Source organism: Plectrocnemia conspersa, unplaced genomic scaffold, assembly GCF_051122295.1.
Source record: "Plectrocnemia conspersa isolate PC_06_02 unplaced genomic scaffold, ASM5112229v1 ptg000011l, whole genome shotgun sequence".
NCBI lineage: Eukaryota > Metazoa > Arthropoda > Insecta > Trichoptera > Polycentropodidae > Plectrocnemia > Plectrocnemia conspersa.
In genome coordinates this window covers 3,028,200-3,043,914 of record NW_028277175.1, presented here as the reverse complement: position 1 = coordinate 3,043,914, position 15,715 = coordinate 3,028,200, and the positions used below count along the sequence as shown (strand labels likewise).

The 15,715-nt window shown below is 32.5% G+C and overlaps 1 protein-coding gene across 1 annotated transcript in view; it reads right to left on the bottom strand.

The window, feature by feature from the left end:
• Wdr62 (WD repeat domain 62) overlaps window positions 1–15,715 on the bottom strand; it is a 154,360-nt gene that overhangs the window by 100,111 nt on the left and 38,534 nt on the right. Inside the window, exon 2 of the mRNA XM_088196810.1 lies at window positions 15,052–15,464. Coding sequence (XP_088052936.1) covers window positions 15,052–15,198 — 147 coding nt within the window. The 5' untranslated portion in view covers window positions 15,199–15,464. The remainder of the gene's footprint in view (window positions 1–15,051; window positions 15,465–15,715) is intronic.

Genomic DNA, 15,715 nt, shown 5'->3' with positions numbered 1-15,715 from the left:
TTTTTTTGGTCCAGCGAAAAACTTCTTAGAAACTGTAGGGGTTCCAACCGCATTAACAATTAATTTCATTTCAATCTAACGAGCATTTCAAATAAATAAAAATAAATACAAACACGTCTCTAAAGTAAGACAAATAATGGGTGATAGTAATAATAATGGTCTAAGTAATTGCGCTAATAATTGTTAATATTTTATGAGCCACCTATCAGCACATCTGTCCCGAGAAGCTAATCAAATTGAAAACTAACATATTTTGTAATAAAAAGACTCGGGATAGACAATGCAAAATAAGTATTGTTATTTCACCCCTTGGTAAAGATCGCCAAAAGTGGCCAGTTGTAAGATTCAAGTCAAAGGCGTAAACGCCTAGTGTATTAAGAGGCGATGCAATCCCCTTACCAACATCCTCGTCTATGATTCGCCAGAGCTGCCTCGAACCCAATATAAAATATGTGACACTTGAGGCAGACAGGCACACGGGCGGACAAAGAAAGTGGGCGAGACGCTCCCAAGACTCACAGAATGAGGCACATTACGATAGATCATAGCCAAAAATTTATATTTTGTTTCTATATATATTTAATATTATATATATATGCTCATTTTAGCTGCAAAGTCAAATCCTTTTAGCATAAACTGTTATTCACTTAGGATAATATTTATTTAAATATGAGAACATAAATAATGTATAATAATCACCTAGTGAGTTTCTTAGGAATTGCAGACGATAATTTGTGAAACGCTGGTATTATAATTTATTATATTATAAACATTTTTTGTATGCATACGCTTGAAATTCACAATTATATTGAAATGTAACATAAATGCACCTCAAAAGTCAATATATATACAATACAAACACAGAAAAACAAAAAAGGAAGAATATAAATCCCAACAAAGTTGCGCCTAGCAGGTAACTAAATGACAGCGTTGCCAAATCTCCAGCTGTTTGAATTATGATTGATACACAAAAGGTCATTTGTATAATTAAAGTAACATAGTAAAAAAGAGCAATTACAGAGCGTCAAGAATTTCAAGCCCCAGTATTTATACCCAAATCGTAAAGAAAATTGTTAAGAACAACTGCTGTTTTTTTACATTTTTTATTTCGAACAAGATAAAGATACCAAACCTCTTTCGATTATTGATAAAATTAGATTTAATTTACTGATAGGTAAATTTTATGACGTAACGGTATAAAAATGCCCAATATATTTTCGCAATCTACCGTTTTTTATGCGGAACGTTTTTATCTTATCTGATTATTATTGTAGTTTTTAGATTACCAAAGCAAAGATAACGCCGATTAGAGTAATTGAAAAAATCATAAACAATTTTTTAACATTTTAAGACTACCGACTTCTATTAAAAGCTTTCAAGAAAGCATGCAACATCTGGCACAGACCCACCCTTTATATGCAGCAAAATATTTGTAAAACTTAAATTTTTAATAAAAAAAAACTCTTTGAAACGTTTTTAAAAATCAGCAATTTACATTGAAATGAAAATTCTTAATTTAGAATTTTCCTTAATAAATAATTTTCAAGAAAAAACACTAACGCGATTGGTTCCTAATTTGCCTTTTTATCACCAGTCGAACACTAATTTCGAGATTCGCTAATTTCCCTCTACCGCCCGATACTGGAAATAATACCTAATAAATGTAAAATACACGAGGGTAAATGCTACTATAATATTTCAAATTAATTTAATATTATGTTTATAGAAACTAAACTCGATGTTACATATTTTTTACGTAGTGAAGATTAGTACAACGAATGACGCGTAATACGCCCGCCCCACGCAAAAAAATTGACGTAGTTTCTGTGTGAACCGGCACGAAAGAGTTAAATGAATATATACTAATACTAATAAGCATATATAATTATCAGTTTTAAGAAGCAAACCCATATATTACCCAAGCTTCAGCATCGAGAGCAGGGCTCGCAGGGTATAGTATGTAAAGCACAACCTCTCTGCAGCATTACGCAATAAACATTTTTTTCAACTCCATGATTTACGTACGTGTAAATCAGTTTTAACACAATGGATAAAAGATACAGGAAGATTTCACAGCTTATGCACCATCATTAATAGAAACATATTTTAAAATGTGATAATTTTTTTAATAAAAACATAAGCGGACAAACCAACATTTGAATGCAAGTACTTTTTAGATATTCTGCGAACCGCAATGCGACTCGAGAATTTAAAAACTAATTAGTTAGTCCCGATTACAGAGCCGTTTAACACATTCATCTGAAAAAAATGTGCAGAAGCGAATGAAAGATCTGAAAAAATATCATATAATAAAAATTATGTCAGAATATCCTGTTTAAAGTATATCGTCACATACGAAGAAAAATGTAGTGACAGGTCATTATTTTTATAAAATATAATAATACACCTACAAGGGGTTGAAGCATATTTGAGAAATATTGATTTGCTTCGGTTCGGCCCTAGCTGCAATCCGTCGCATATTACAAAATCTAGCACATCTATCAAGACCGAAAATTGGGTCAATAAAATATGCTCCGCGCGGATGAAAACGCGATTTTTCACACAACACAGCGCCCATAAAAATGAGCTTTATTAACAATGAAAGCTCGCAAACATCCCATCAACAAGGATGAAGCGAAACAAAAAAGGCTATGTTGAATTTGGCATAATGTCAAACGGGCTTTTATAAGCGAGAAAAAAAATGTGACTACGTGACCTCCCGACACATTTATATCGCAATATCGAATGCATATTAATAAAAATTAATGAATTATTTATGAACGTCGACCGATGGTTGCGCACGGGCGATAACAGGTGCGAAGAAAAGGGACGGCATGCGTAGACGTGGCGTGCGAGAGAGAAAGACGAACGTATGTATTTATCAACTGAGTACAGGTTGTTCTTGAAATGTGGATGATGATGATATTATAAAATATAAATAATTGAATCGTCCCATTAGACGTAATGCTTCACTCTAATGGTAAAACTATTAATTGTATGAAAAACGCCAGAGGCGCCTCGCGAAGTGGACAATATGCTAATTTACGTGCCTTTACCTACTAGTTACTAGTATTTCACCTGTGTCGTAAAACGTGACCGTTATGCAACAGTCGGCGATTTCTATTGTGTTGTGTTTGAGAAAAAATAAACATATTAACGTCGCAACAGATGTACGCTAACGCGATGTTAATTGTCGTTTTCCGAGTGGAAAGTGTTAAGTTTACATTTTTAATTAAAACGAAGAGCTATGTTCATATTTATGCTATAAATATTATGATTACACAAAAGCTGTTACGTCTGTATTTTATATATTATTCGTTCGTTTTGATGTCACAAGTACAGGTACGAAGCCCTTGAGCTGGCCTACCTTTAATATATGTTTAGAATCTCTTCATTTAATAATAATGGTCAACAAAACCATCCGGCATAGCGCAACCACAATGCAAGATTATTTCTACATTATGAAGAGCTATAAACATGCTTTAACTGCTTCGTCATGTATGCATATGTATTTAACGTAGTTGATTTATATATGTGAATATTAACAGGTCAGATCAGAAAGGGCTAAACATCGGCTGATTTTCAGGATCGATCTGACCAATCTGCTAATTTTGTATGAATATTAAAAAATCGTATCTACGAATTTAAATGTTAAGCGAATTATTAAATATTCATAATTTAGCGGCACACCACAAGCAAACTATATTTTTAAAATAGCATATACTATTAAATAGATATGTAACAGTAATTATAATGAACAATAATAGAGAATGCTTACCTTAAGTAAGTAAATTGGGAAAATATACTGTATGGAGATCTCAAGATAAAGAACCTTTTAAAATATGTAACCTCATTTGTACTAAATGTAAAAAATGTGTTTATAGCTCACAAGTGAAAACTAAATATCTTAAGATTTCTAAAACAATTATTTATTACACTATGTATTCCAAATATGTAAATATTATCTAATGTAATTATGTTTAATGTAATATTAAATTATAATGAAAATAATATTTGAGTATATTATTATTTAAAAAAATATTGATATTTTGAATATATTTGTAGTGACTATACACAGATGCCACGTCTGAAAGAGTCCTATTCTCAAAACTCGTAGTAATTTACTGTGACCAAAATGATCATCCATCAACAAATAAACTATGGACCATACACATAAGCCCTCGTTACGACCAGAAAAAATCGCATAACACGAGTTTTGTTCTTAAAGTAAATATTCTCCGTCATTGAGAGAATATTCCAACACAATACGACCTTTGACAATGCCCATTAAGCGAACGTCGCTTTCTAAAGGCCGTTCTAAGAGACCAGCAGACGCCCGCCGCCCGCGTACAACATACGATCACATCCCACCGCCAGCTTCTCCCCCACCGCTCGGAGAAAACATTTCGCCATTTATCGTCCGTAGCAACATATGTAAATATAATGTAATAAAACTCTAACTTGATTCCACATTGAGTCTCACTAACTACGAAGTCACACCCCTAGAGTTCCTAAGCCCTAAATATTATATAATTATATGCCAATTTTGATTCACTGAAAAAAGGATTTAGTGGCACTTGATGAATAATGATGAAAAGTTCTACTTTGCAAATTTGAACTTTATTTTTAAATATATAGATAAACCGAAAGTATTTTATATTTATTATCAAATTATACGCTTAATTTAGTTATATCAATAGTTTTTCCCTAGACATATTGTAAATGTACTAAAGTAATCCGTGGTACTTCGGATTTTTTTTATTAAATTTCCGGCTTTTTACGACTGCGTAATTGCTTTCTCATCTGAGCATAAAATTTTTTTTGATCATTACTATGAGCGTCTTTTTGCATTTGTGACCTTATTATAACCAGAATTATAGCGTGAAATAATATTACGGTGTCTTTGAAATATAACTAGTATTTTTCTTTCAAGTAAAAACATGTAAAATTATTTATATAAATATTTTTAAATTGCGGGCGCAGAATTTAACGCTAAAGTATACCGAAAGCGCTATTCAACAAATAAAATGCAAAACCAGTTAAAACTATATATTTTTTTAATTAATCAAGTAGAATTTTACGAATGATAATATCAAGATCTATGAAAACAGCTGTTTTTTTATTAAAATGATTTTTTCAGATCAGGTTTAAAACCGCAAATTTAATATTATATTTTTTCTTAATCTATATTGAAATGTAGATAATTCATATATAATGTAACTGTTTCAAATTGTTTTGAATAAAATTGGTCAAGAATTAGAAGTAAACACATTACAACTTTCAACGTAAAACAATGGTCAAGTCATATGCGTAATTTATTTTTCTTTCAAGTATTAAGACATTAAAAAATCCTATTAACAAAAAAACTTTGTGATAGGTGGTCTTTCACGTATTATTGATTAACTGAATTACGTTGTGAAACTATAGATTTTCACAAAATAAAATAAAACTAACGTATCATTAAATCTGACCTTAATAATATGCTAACGCGTCGTATTACACTAACTTCATGTAATCGTTTGCCAAATATTTCAAGTTATAAAGTTTTATCTATAAACATTTTATGTCGATCGTAAATAATAAATTATAAAAAAAATAATTTATATTAATATTAAATCGAAGTACTAAAGTGCTATGGTAATCTAATCACATCCGACTTTCGTATGTTTAAACTAGTTAAACCAAAGTTCTGCAGTAGATCCGAACTTGAGAAATGGCAAAAACGAGGGGTGGGTTTCTTATATTGTGGTATTTTATTTTCTTTTATTTTAAATTAAAAGCTTCAAAGTAAATTTATGTCTAGCTTATTAACTGTATATTACTTTACAACTCGGGTAAAAACACCAAAAACATATTATAAAACCGAGCTTTAGGAAATTTTCTATTAAAATAATTACTATTATATATTATGTAACAATGACTTGTATTTAGTTTTTCAATAAATATGTTTATAAATATTTAAACTGATTTACTTCCCGTAAATTATTTAAAAAATGAACCCCTTGGATGGCTTTGAATTAATTATAAAAACGGTCGACTGTGATGAAGTAGTCAAATAGATTCCTACTCCAATAGTAAATATTTACGACAACATATGAGTATAAAAGAACGAGATCTCAACATTACAATACGAAAAACTTTTATCCTCATCTCCCGCTTCTAACCGATAAGCGTCGCGAAACGAAGATTATCGTCTTTCCCCATACAAAGTGTTTAATCATTTAATTATCTCTATATACTTCGTTAACTGTAAAATTAATTTTAACTTGTGCCAGATGTCAGATTTCATAAAAGTATAAATATATCCAGTCACTATCTACATTGTTCAATCATGTATGACGCAATACAAAAATGATTCGAAGCAAATTCGATCAGTCACGCGTAAATTCAAGAGCGAACGGACGTGTCTTAAATTTATAAATGTTTTTAAATATAGTTTATTACGATATATAAATTTCTATATTATACAGCTATTTATATAACATTTAAAGCGTACAAGTAAAAAATAATATTTATATCAACCATTAATTAAAAATCATAAAATTCAGACCTATATTGTATTTATTTATTGTAAATCTTTCGATGCAAGGTTACAGACTTTAATCTGATACATTACAAAAGAATAAAAACAATCAATAAATACTATATCAAACTGAAATCATCAAATTTTATTAATTTTAAAGCAAAGCAAAACTTTTATGCAGGTCACCGGTGCACACCATGGCGTTAAACTATTATATCTATTAAAATATATTTGATAGATTATTTTTTGTTGATTCCATATATATTTTTTACAAACCGGACCATTGTGATTTGACAAGTTTATCCAATGTGCTGTGACAGTTAAACATAAAAAACGCCTATGGTGCACCTCATAGCTATCACCAAAAACATCCTCGTGTTTGATAGATTCATTGAGAAACTAGATAGCTCAAGCAAGGGAAGTGATCTGAAGCGCTGACGTCCTGGCCGCAACGGTAAGAACAAGGGACGCGATCGCGACTCTATGACACTATAGCTCGAGTATTGATGGACTGTCGACAGCGCTCTTTAGCAACTTAAAAAGGTACTAGGATATAAATACGGATACGACCCATACTCCCTCTTGTATATATCTGAAAAAACCCCTTGAATCCTCTCCACAACAAGGAGTACTTTATGGTTTTCGCATAATTTGAACCATATACCACATTAGACAAACATAAAGTATCAAGGATTAAATTACGAAACAAACAATGCAACCTGATTGATTTATTATACAATTTATACTTCAATTTTAAAATTAAATTAGTTGACAAAGAACTGAAAACATGACTTAACTTTATCGTCGCAAATCCATTTATCTTTCTCTTTTCTCGCAAGATTATTACGAGATTCTTTCACACATAAATCACACAGAAGCGAATTGTGTCGATATACGCTCCTTCGGGATTTTCCGGATCCAGAAAATCCCAGCTGCATTAAAAAACACACATACACACATTCACATACCGCGAAATCTGCAGACACCATATGGCGAACGACCTCCATTCTCTTGCGAACGAAACGTAACAAGCGCCTAATATTATTTGCCCGACCAATTAATACACATCACCGGATTAAGCGAGTTTTGAAACATCACCAATCCGAGATAATGGCTAAAAGAAAGAAGCGTTACGAGTCGTCGGTTCCATCCACAATTGTTTTTATTTTTTGGTCAGTGATCAATCACGGTGCGGAGAGATTGGTATTAAAAGCGCCTTCCGATTTAACTGGTAAAATTAACCGGAAAGTTAAATATAACAATAATCGCATCGGACGTCAACCACTGTATCATTCTGTTTGGTTGAACTAATTAACGCGTTCGTTATGTACATTATTGTTTTCTCTCACTCTCCATTATTTTGGTTTTTGAAATAATCATCTAGCAGTGATTTCAGATGCGGAATATGGTCGAATTAAAAAAGCGGCGATGTTCAAACTTTTCACGCGAAAATAATTTGGTATTTAGATTTTTTTTAAATCAATTAATCAAACTTTTTCCAGAGATACTTAATCACATACTTTGTGGCCATCGTTAAACGTTAAGTATAAGTTTATGAAATTAATTTCCTTTCATCATAAAAATTGCCATTGTTGTCGAAAGCAAATTAAAAATCAAACCTTTATTTTTTACACATATACAACAAATATAATTTGAGAATCAAAAGCTCAATTATTAGTAAAATAATTAAAATGGTATGCATATTCATTTATTTAAATTAAATTAAGACCTTTGTGATCATGTTAACCCATTGCGTCACGATAGTAAAAAACATAAAACATTAAAATTAGATCATATGATACTAGCCGGACTAGTTCCTCGTAGCTGACAATAAATTCATCAATGTGCAATGCCAGCGTATTAAGGAGCTGGATGGCGACAGCAACGGCCAGCAAAAGAGGACGCGATCGTGACTCTCTAAAACGTTCCGGAACCTATAACTGAATTTTTTTGAATAGCTTCAAGTAATGCTTAGCGACATACAACTTTTTACGAAAGCTAAGTGAATCGAATTTCACCGCTCCTACAAGAAAAGCGCTAGGATACAAGAACGGATAATTACTAAGCTTTATATAAAGGTTGCTTCACCTATTTTGATTAAGAGTGAATATTTTATTATAGATAAAATTATATATTCCGATTCAAGAATGCTGCGAATTAAAGTGTGATATTTGATAGACGCCGTTTACGTATAGAGAGAATCTTCACTTCTGAGATATTTAGTGGAAGTATCTATAAACAAAATATTTTCATTAAGATCGTAGGAATATTCTGATAATGAATGAGTTCTGGAAAACTAAATGTAAGACGATTGACAAAAGCCATCTCAATTCAAACTTACAACTTTATTCGCGTCGCATATTCAAATATTGACAGCGTTTAACATAAATTCTTTAGCGTGACTTAATTATCCAATTTTACAATTTAATTTTATGAAACATTTATTTCCGGAACAAAGCCTTATTATTCTTTTTTTAAAATATATGTTTAGCGCAGTATAAAAATTGCAACAAATTAAAAGCATTTTAAACACGATTTATACTTATTACTGAACCTTAAAGAGCTGATACTCCAGTTCTTTATCAGAATCAATGCATAACACGCCAACTCATATACTTCAATAAAATAAAAACTTGTTATGAATTATATTTAGCATAGAGATCGTGTGCGCGAATATTGCTCGGGGCAACGTCCGGTTGGGCAACAACCGAACGATTAATGCGCTCAAATGTCTAAACGAAAATACTTGCGTTACCTCACAAATTGCCATACAATGAAAAATGAGGATTGACAAATAGTATTGTATTATAAATATATATGAATCAAACCATATTCGATTGCTAATTATTTACTCGAGATTAAAAACAAATAAAAAATACATAAAACTGCTTCTCAATGTATTTAAATATTTTTTACAGGCAATCATTATATATTTTTTTATATAACAAATCTTATTACAATATTAATCAAACGGTCGATTAACTTAACATGCCCGCTAAGAGTCAATGTAAAACATACAACATACTTAACCATTTTTTATATATACATACTTTAAAAAAAACACTATCCGGCTTAGTGTCGCGTGTCTGATATCTGACGAGATTGAAGATGTTTGAGAAACCGCCTGTCGGCTTAGTAATTACACGCTAAAAATTTGGTCAAACACCGTGAAACGAGATAGATCGCGATAGTCTGCCGCAAGAAAATATCTGTAAAAAAATGTCAGCGAACCCCGTGTGATTGATGTTGGCAAGTTTCGCAAAGAAACGCAAATTGTATGTACAGTGTCGAACATAATACAACACTTATGGCAAAACGCATTAACGAGAGCTCTTCGTGTGACTATCTGACCTCAGTTTTTGTGTCGTCTAGTTCGAAGAAAATGCAATCGTTACTTGTCCGGGGGGCGTTAGTTAGTCGTTACAGTCATTATGAGAGTACTTACTATATGTTTGAAATCTCACTCGAAATTTCACTATGGTAACTAACGAATCAATTAACCAAACGCCCATCGTCCGATATGCAACATCAGCGTGGAATCAAAGGCATACTGTTTCATGTACAATATCAATTATGAGATCGGCGGTGGTGATTGATTGCTTAGTTCTGGATAATTTAATAGTGTCAAAGACAGACACGTTTGATAAAACTAAGACTTCGATTGTTTTAAAGCATCCTAACATATAAAAATAATTAATCAAGGTAATGTTGGGAGTATATGTAATTTAAACGAATGCACAGTGTCGAGTATAAATTGCAATGATACTGGTATTACTGAGAAAAGACCAAAATATAATGAATATTGTTTCAAAGTCGAACTGAATGTTATATTGCTAAGTATATGCTATAAAATCTAATGCCTGCACTACACTCTCTTAAAGTTGGCTAAGGTTGGCCAAGGACGGAGAATATAGTGGGTTATTGCGGGGTTACTTCGGTCGAGTTCGGTTCTGTTCGCTATAAGATCTCTCGGAAGTTGTCCGAGGTTACCGAGAACGGGAGGTAAAGTGGGGGTAATTTAGTCGACATGGCCAGCTTCGAGCGTTTCCGAAAATTGTCGGCAAAAGGACCGAAGTCAAAGGGATCGAAGTCGGAGCTGTTCTTTCGAGCGCGAGCGGTGAGATACTTCCCCTTTCGTTTTCTCGCGTGTTAAGTGACGAAAGTGAAAGAGATAATGATATGGTGTTTCGCAAACTGAGATAGAACGAGTTACTCGGTTCAATTTCAGTATGCGCGTAGGCGTCCTATGGTTAACGCGCATGTCGAGCGATGCATCGTGGTCACGTGGTAAAGTTATAATTCCACATGCTTATCGGGGACTTCAACAGGCTCTTACTGACATCTTTGAATATTTTAGTGCACCAATAGAGATTAATTATATTTTTGATAGTATGTTTTTCTAACAGATATCGTTATTATAAATTTTTTTCATATAAAATTAAAAATTAAAAAATAATTAGTGGTACTCGATTTTGTTAAAAAAATCGTTGTATTTTCTTAGATTGGTTTATATAAATGTCACACCATAACGAATTCTTATTTAGAATCGATGGAGACAAATTCTAGGATAGTCACAGATATGGTGTTCGTATTCTGAAGTATCATTTTTATACCTTATGGCATTTTGCAAAAGCCGACAAAGATTTTGCGTAAATTGAATATTTACGACCGAAAATTTTTCACTGATATTGTATTGGTGAGTGCCCACACAAACTTTTATAATCATCAGTAGCGTAATTTTAGTAATATGACAATTTAAAAATTGCGATTATTTGGCACATTTTTTGATCGCGCGCAAATATACCGGCTGTACGTGACAGAAGCCGCCATCCGAACGTCATATTAAATTTGTGACAGTGTGGTCGCTTACTCGAAGTCGTAGGTCTTGGCCGACTTCAGTTGTAACTTCGGTAAGAACAACTTTAAGAAAGTGTAGTGCAGGCATAAGGATTCAAGAGTCAACATTTTCTAATGTGGGTAGTGCCGTAGGTCGATTTTTGTCCCAATACTAGGATTGCAATTCCCTGTGTCGAGTTGTATTAATTAGATAGATCGCTATCTCTCTGTGACAAAATCACATTTGAAACATCTCTGCGAATCGCAGATGAGGATGATTGTGAGCCAATTGCATCGCTTTATGAACACACACGAAATGTGTTTACGGCTTAAAAGAGAAATGGTTCAGATGCTCATTCCGACGATTGATGAGAAAAGATTAGATTAACAATAGTATTATGCGCAGGACATTAATGCATTGTATAGCGCGTGTCCTTTCAATACAAAGAGCAGTTTTTTAGGTGCTATTTATTGCCAGGCATGCCGAAAGTGGAGGGGGGAAGAGAACAAATTCCCGAGTCCCGTTCTCCTTGAGACTCTGGAAAAATTAAAATCGACCTCAAATAATGAATCTGAACTAAACTACAGTGGTTTGAGATGTATGTACCGATGTATTTCAGATATTAGTTCAATTTTTAGTTATTGACTAACTGAGCTTATTTTCAAAGGCAACATTCACAAATTATTCATACCTTCACAAGATACAAATACTGTATATATTTAGGCATATTTAAATTCGCATAAACTTTGATAATTTTTCGGATCCGGTTTAATATATACTATATAAGACTTTTCGCAAGATTTCATTAAAAAACTGAAGAGAATGAGTCCCATTGCTAATCAAGCATTCTCGACAAGTTCACCCAACGACTCTCCAGAGATTTCCTGCTACATTAACACCTTTAAATCTTGCCATTTCAACGTCTACCATCGCAATCCGCATACCTGAAACTCGTCTTCTATATGTCACGATAAACCTACTTAATCGCCATTAGCGGACTATAAATTAACCAGTTAAATAATGCACGCACGGGCAATGCACTTCGATCCATTCTCAGATCACGTTTCATCATCGTTGTCGATCGGTCTTCGGGGAATGACGTCCGCGGACTGCATATCCAATGAGTTAGGGATTGGCAGCAGGATAGGATCGCTAAAGCAAGACGATTTAGTGACTCTTTCTATGATTTAGTATTTGCGCTCATGCCAGATGCATTCCATAAGCACGGTGTTAACAGCCGGGATTGATGAAAATTGAATGAAGTAATCTCGCGTTTTACACAGCCTGCCCTTTTATGGTGGTTGCTAGTGTTATGCAAGCAGAGTGCGTGAGCCAAATACCGAAAGCGTTTGGTCATATTTGGTCACCGGCGGCGGAACCACATGCTGATGGCCTCCGGAAGGTATGGGTGTTATCGCAAAAATTGGAATTTGTCTTCTACGATGAGTATTAATCGAAAATTAATATTATTAACGACATCTTTGGGTAATCGCCGCAATGAAAATAAAACGAAACAACTGATAAATCAAATAAATACATCAAAAATTATGTCGTTAATAAAAATATAATATATATTCAAACATAAAGTGCCAGTGATTTTTTTGATTAATTCAAAGTATGACAACAAAAACATACTGCATATTTTTCAGAAATAAATACCAGGACCACCCGCGATCGTTGCATCGAAATTTGTTGCAAGGACTTGCCAAAAAGTTATTACAATTAATTGCCTTATACTTTCCTCAGCGTTACATAAATTATCGTTCTATTAAATTTCAACTTAAGTTGCTGATATTTAAAACCAATGATCTGTTTATGCATATTATGTGTTTCAAGCAATAAGAAACTTTTAAACAACTTTCCTGACATTCGGGTACTTCTAAAAATACTTTATACGCTGATCCTTTGTGTTGTCCACAAGTTCTAATAAAAATAAATAAGATGACTGTGCACAGAATCTTTTTTGTCCCATTTATTTTTTACTTTCATGCATTTACTACATTGTCGGAAAAATATTTTTAAATTTACGGGCGGCAAAGCTTTGTTCTTTTAGTCTAGAAAATTATCGTCTTTGATCGACCGCTTCTGGATAACTCCTAAATTTTAATACCAGAAGCCAAAGCAGCACTCAACAATATATTACAATGAAATTCCTATATTCCTAAGTTACGATTTTCCGAAAAAATCATATGAAAAAGAAATGCTAAAAAAATTATAAATTTGTTTGTATAAAATATGAAATATTTTTTTCTGAATACAGATTTATGTGATTAATTTATACAATTTTATTGTAATTATTGCCCATTAAATATTTATAATGAAATATCTCAATAATTTTTATTTTCGAAAAAGGTCTTTTGTGTTTTTTTCATGGTCCTAAAGTGCAACTGAGGAAAATTTTAAATGGCCGGCATTCAATATAACATATATTTTCACCGAAAAAGTGAATTAAATGTCTAATTATGAGGTTAGGTGAGTATATTAAGGTCCAAATGTGTAATTGGAAAAAATAATAATTTATTTTTTACAAATCTAATTATCATAAGTAGGTCGTTTTCCCCAATGTGTCATGACAGATGTTTATACACATATGTTTAAGCGTCTTTGGTACGAATTTTTAGTTTTTTTTAAAAACTGAATTTTTTAAAAGCAAGGGACGGTTGGAGTATTATAAAATAAGATATTTTTTATATAATTTTAAGACTAAAGAAAACTGCTTTTAAATCGAAGAACTTTAGTATTTAAGTTCATTCAGTTTATAAATAACAGTCTGACATCCCACTATTTGTAAAAAAAAGCTTGCCTGCTATTTAATTTATATTTAACAATTTAGCGCAGCTGTTTTCTTTTTGTATGTTTGAACATATGAGCACACATACATCATCTCAATCTCAATGCAACATGTTAAGATATACTAATAAAAAATACAGCTTCTTATAGCTATAGCCAAAAATATGTTTGTGTTTGGCAAGCTCGTTAAGAAGCTGGATAGCTCATGTAAGAAAAGCCCCTGAGCATAATATACTAAATATTTCATATATGTTCATATACATGTTCTTATTAGAAACGGGAAATGTTTTGTAAAATCATTGTTTCTGGCAAGCTCATACTGACCGCAACGATTTAGAATAAGGGAAGTAATCACAACACTAAATCGAATGGCATTCAATACACATTTGAGTTGAATCCAAAAGTGTAACTATGCAAAATTGTATTTATATCAATCATACGGCATAAAATTGTTTAGTGTAAACATATGTATACCTAGACTAACAAATATTATACGTCATTATTTCATTTGCATCATATTCAATAAATATCTCATAATAAAACAAAGAGCAACATAAATTCATGTTAATGGTTTATAAATTATGTGCAAATTATGATTATATAAAAATTTTGTGTGCTAAAACTCATCTAAAAAACTTTTCTCATATAAATTTAGTGCAATAAAAAAATTCCCCACAGACCTGCAATTAAAACCTCTTCATAAATAACCATTGCAAATGTTAATTACGCACACGCAACCTTGACAGCATTTGCAAATGTCTTCTTAACTCAAACGTGTATGTATGTAAATATAATACCGTTTAAATATTTTAATTAAAATAAAGTACCCCATGAAAATGTACCTGAATATAACATAGCATAAAAGTTATTTAGTTTAGTTCAAAGAATAAAGAGTACTCACCCTGTCGGTGATGGCAGACTCCGTCTTTCCACGCTTGAGCCCCGGCGCTCTGATAACTTTGCTCCCCGGAGCGACCGGAGCGGTCTGTTGGAGCTGCGCCTGCAACGGGGGCACCCCGTTGCCGACTGGAATGAATCCAGCCTCCATCTGCTGGCTATCACAGTACTATTCCGAATAACTAAACGACATGGCACTGCGCGGAAACTACCGACGGACGCACAAATGTCATCTCATCGGCGACTTGTGATGAGAGAACTGAGCTCGTTTCAAACTATATGAGTCTCGTAACGGTACGATCATTGCATTTAACACAAAACACGAAAACAAACCAAACACGTATCACATAAACAATTCCTAAAGTTGTTCAATTCCAATGTTGTACAATTCCTGGTGTTGCTCGGCGATTCTGATATCTGAAAAGAATAAAATAAACTGTGTTAAAATTGTTATAAAATTAGTCGTAAATGAGAAAATATTTAATAAGCAGTATTGGATGGATTTCTAAATAAATAATGTGGAAAATATAATTTATATAATTATTTTTTTCATACCCATTAACAAATGAAATTATTTCATAAATAAATCAAATTAATTATTTTTTATAAATTATACTGCACTAAATTATATTTGATGCGACTTCAAAGCATAACTAATGACCTGTAAT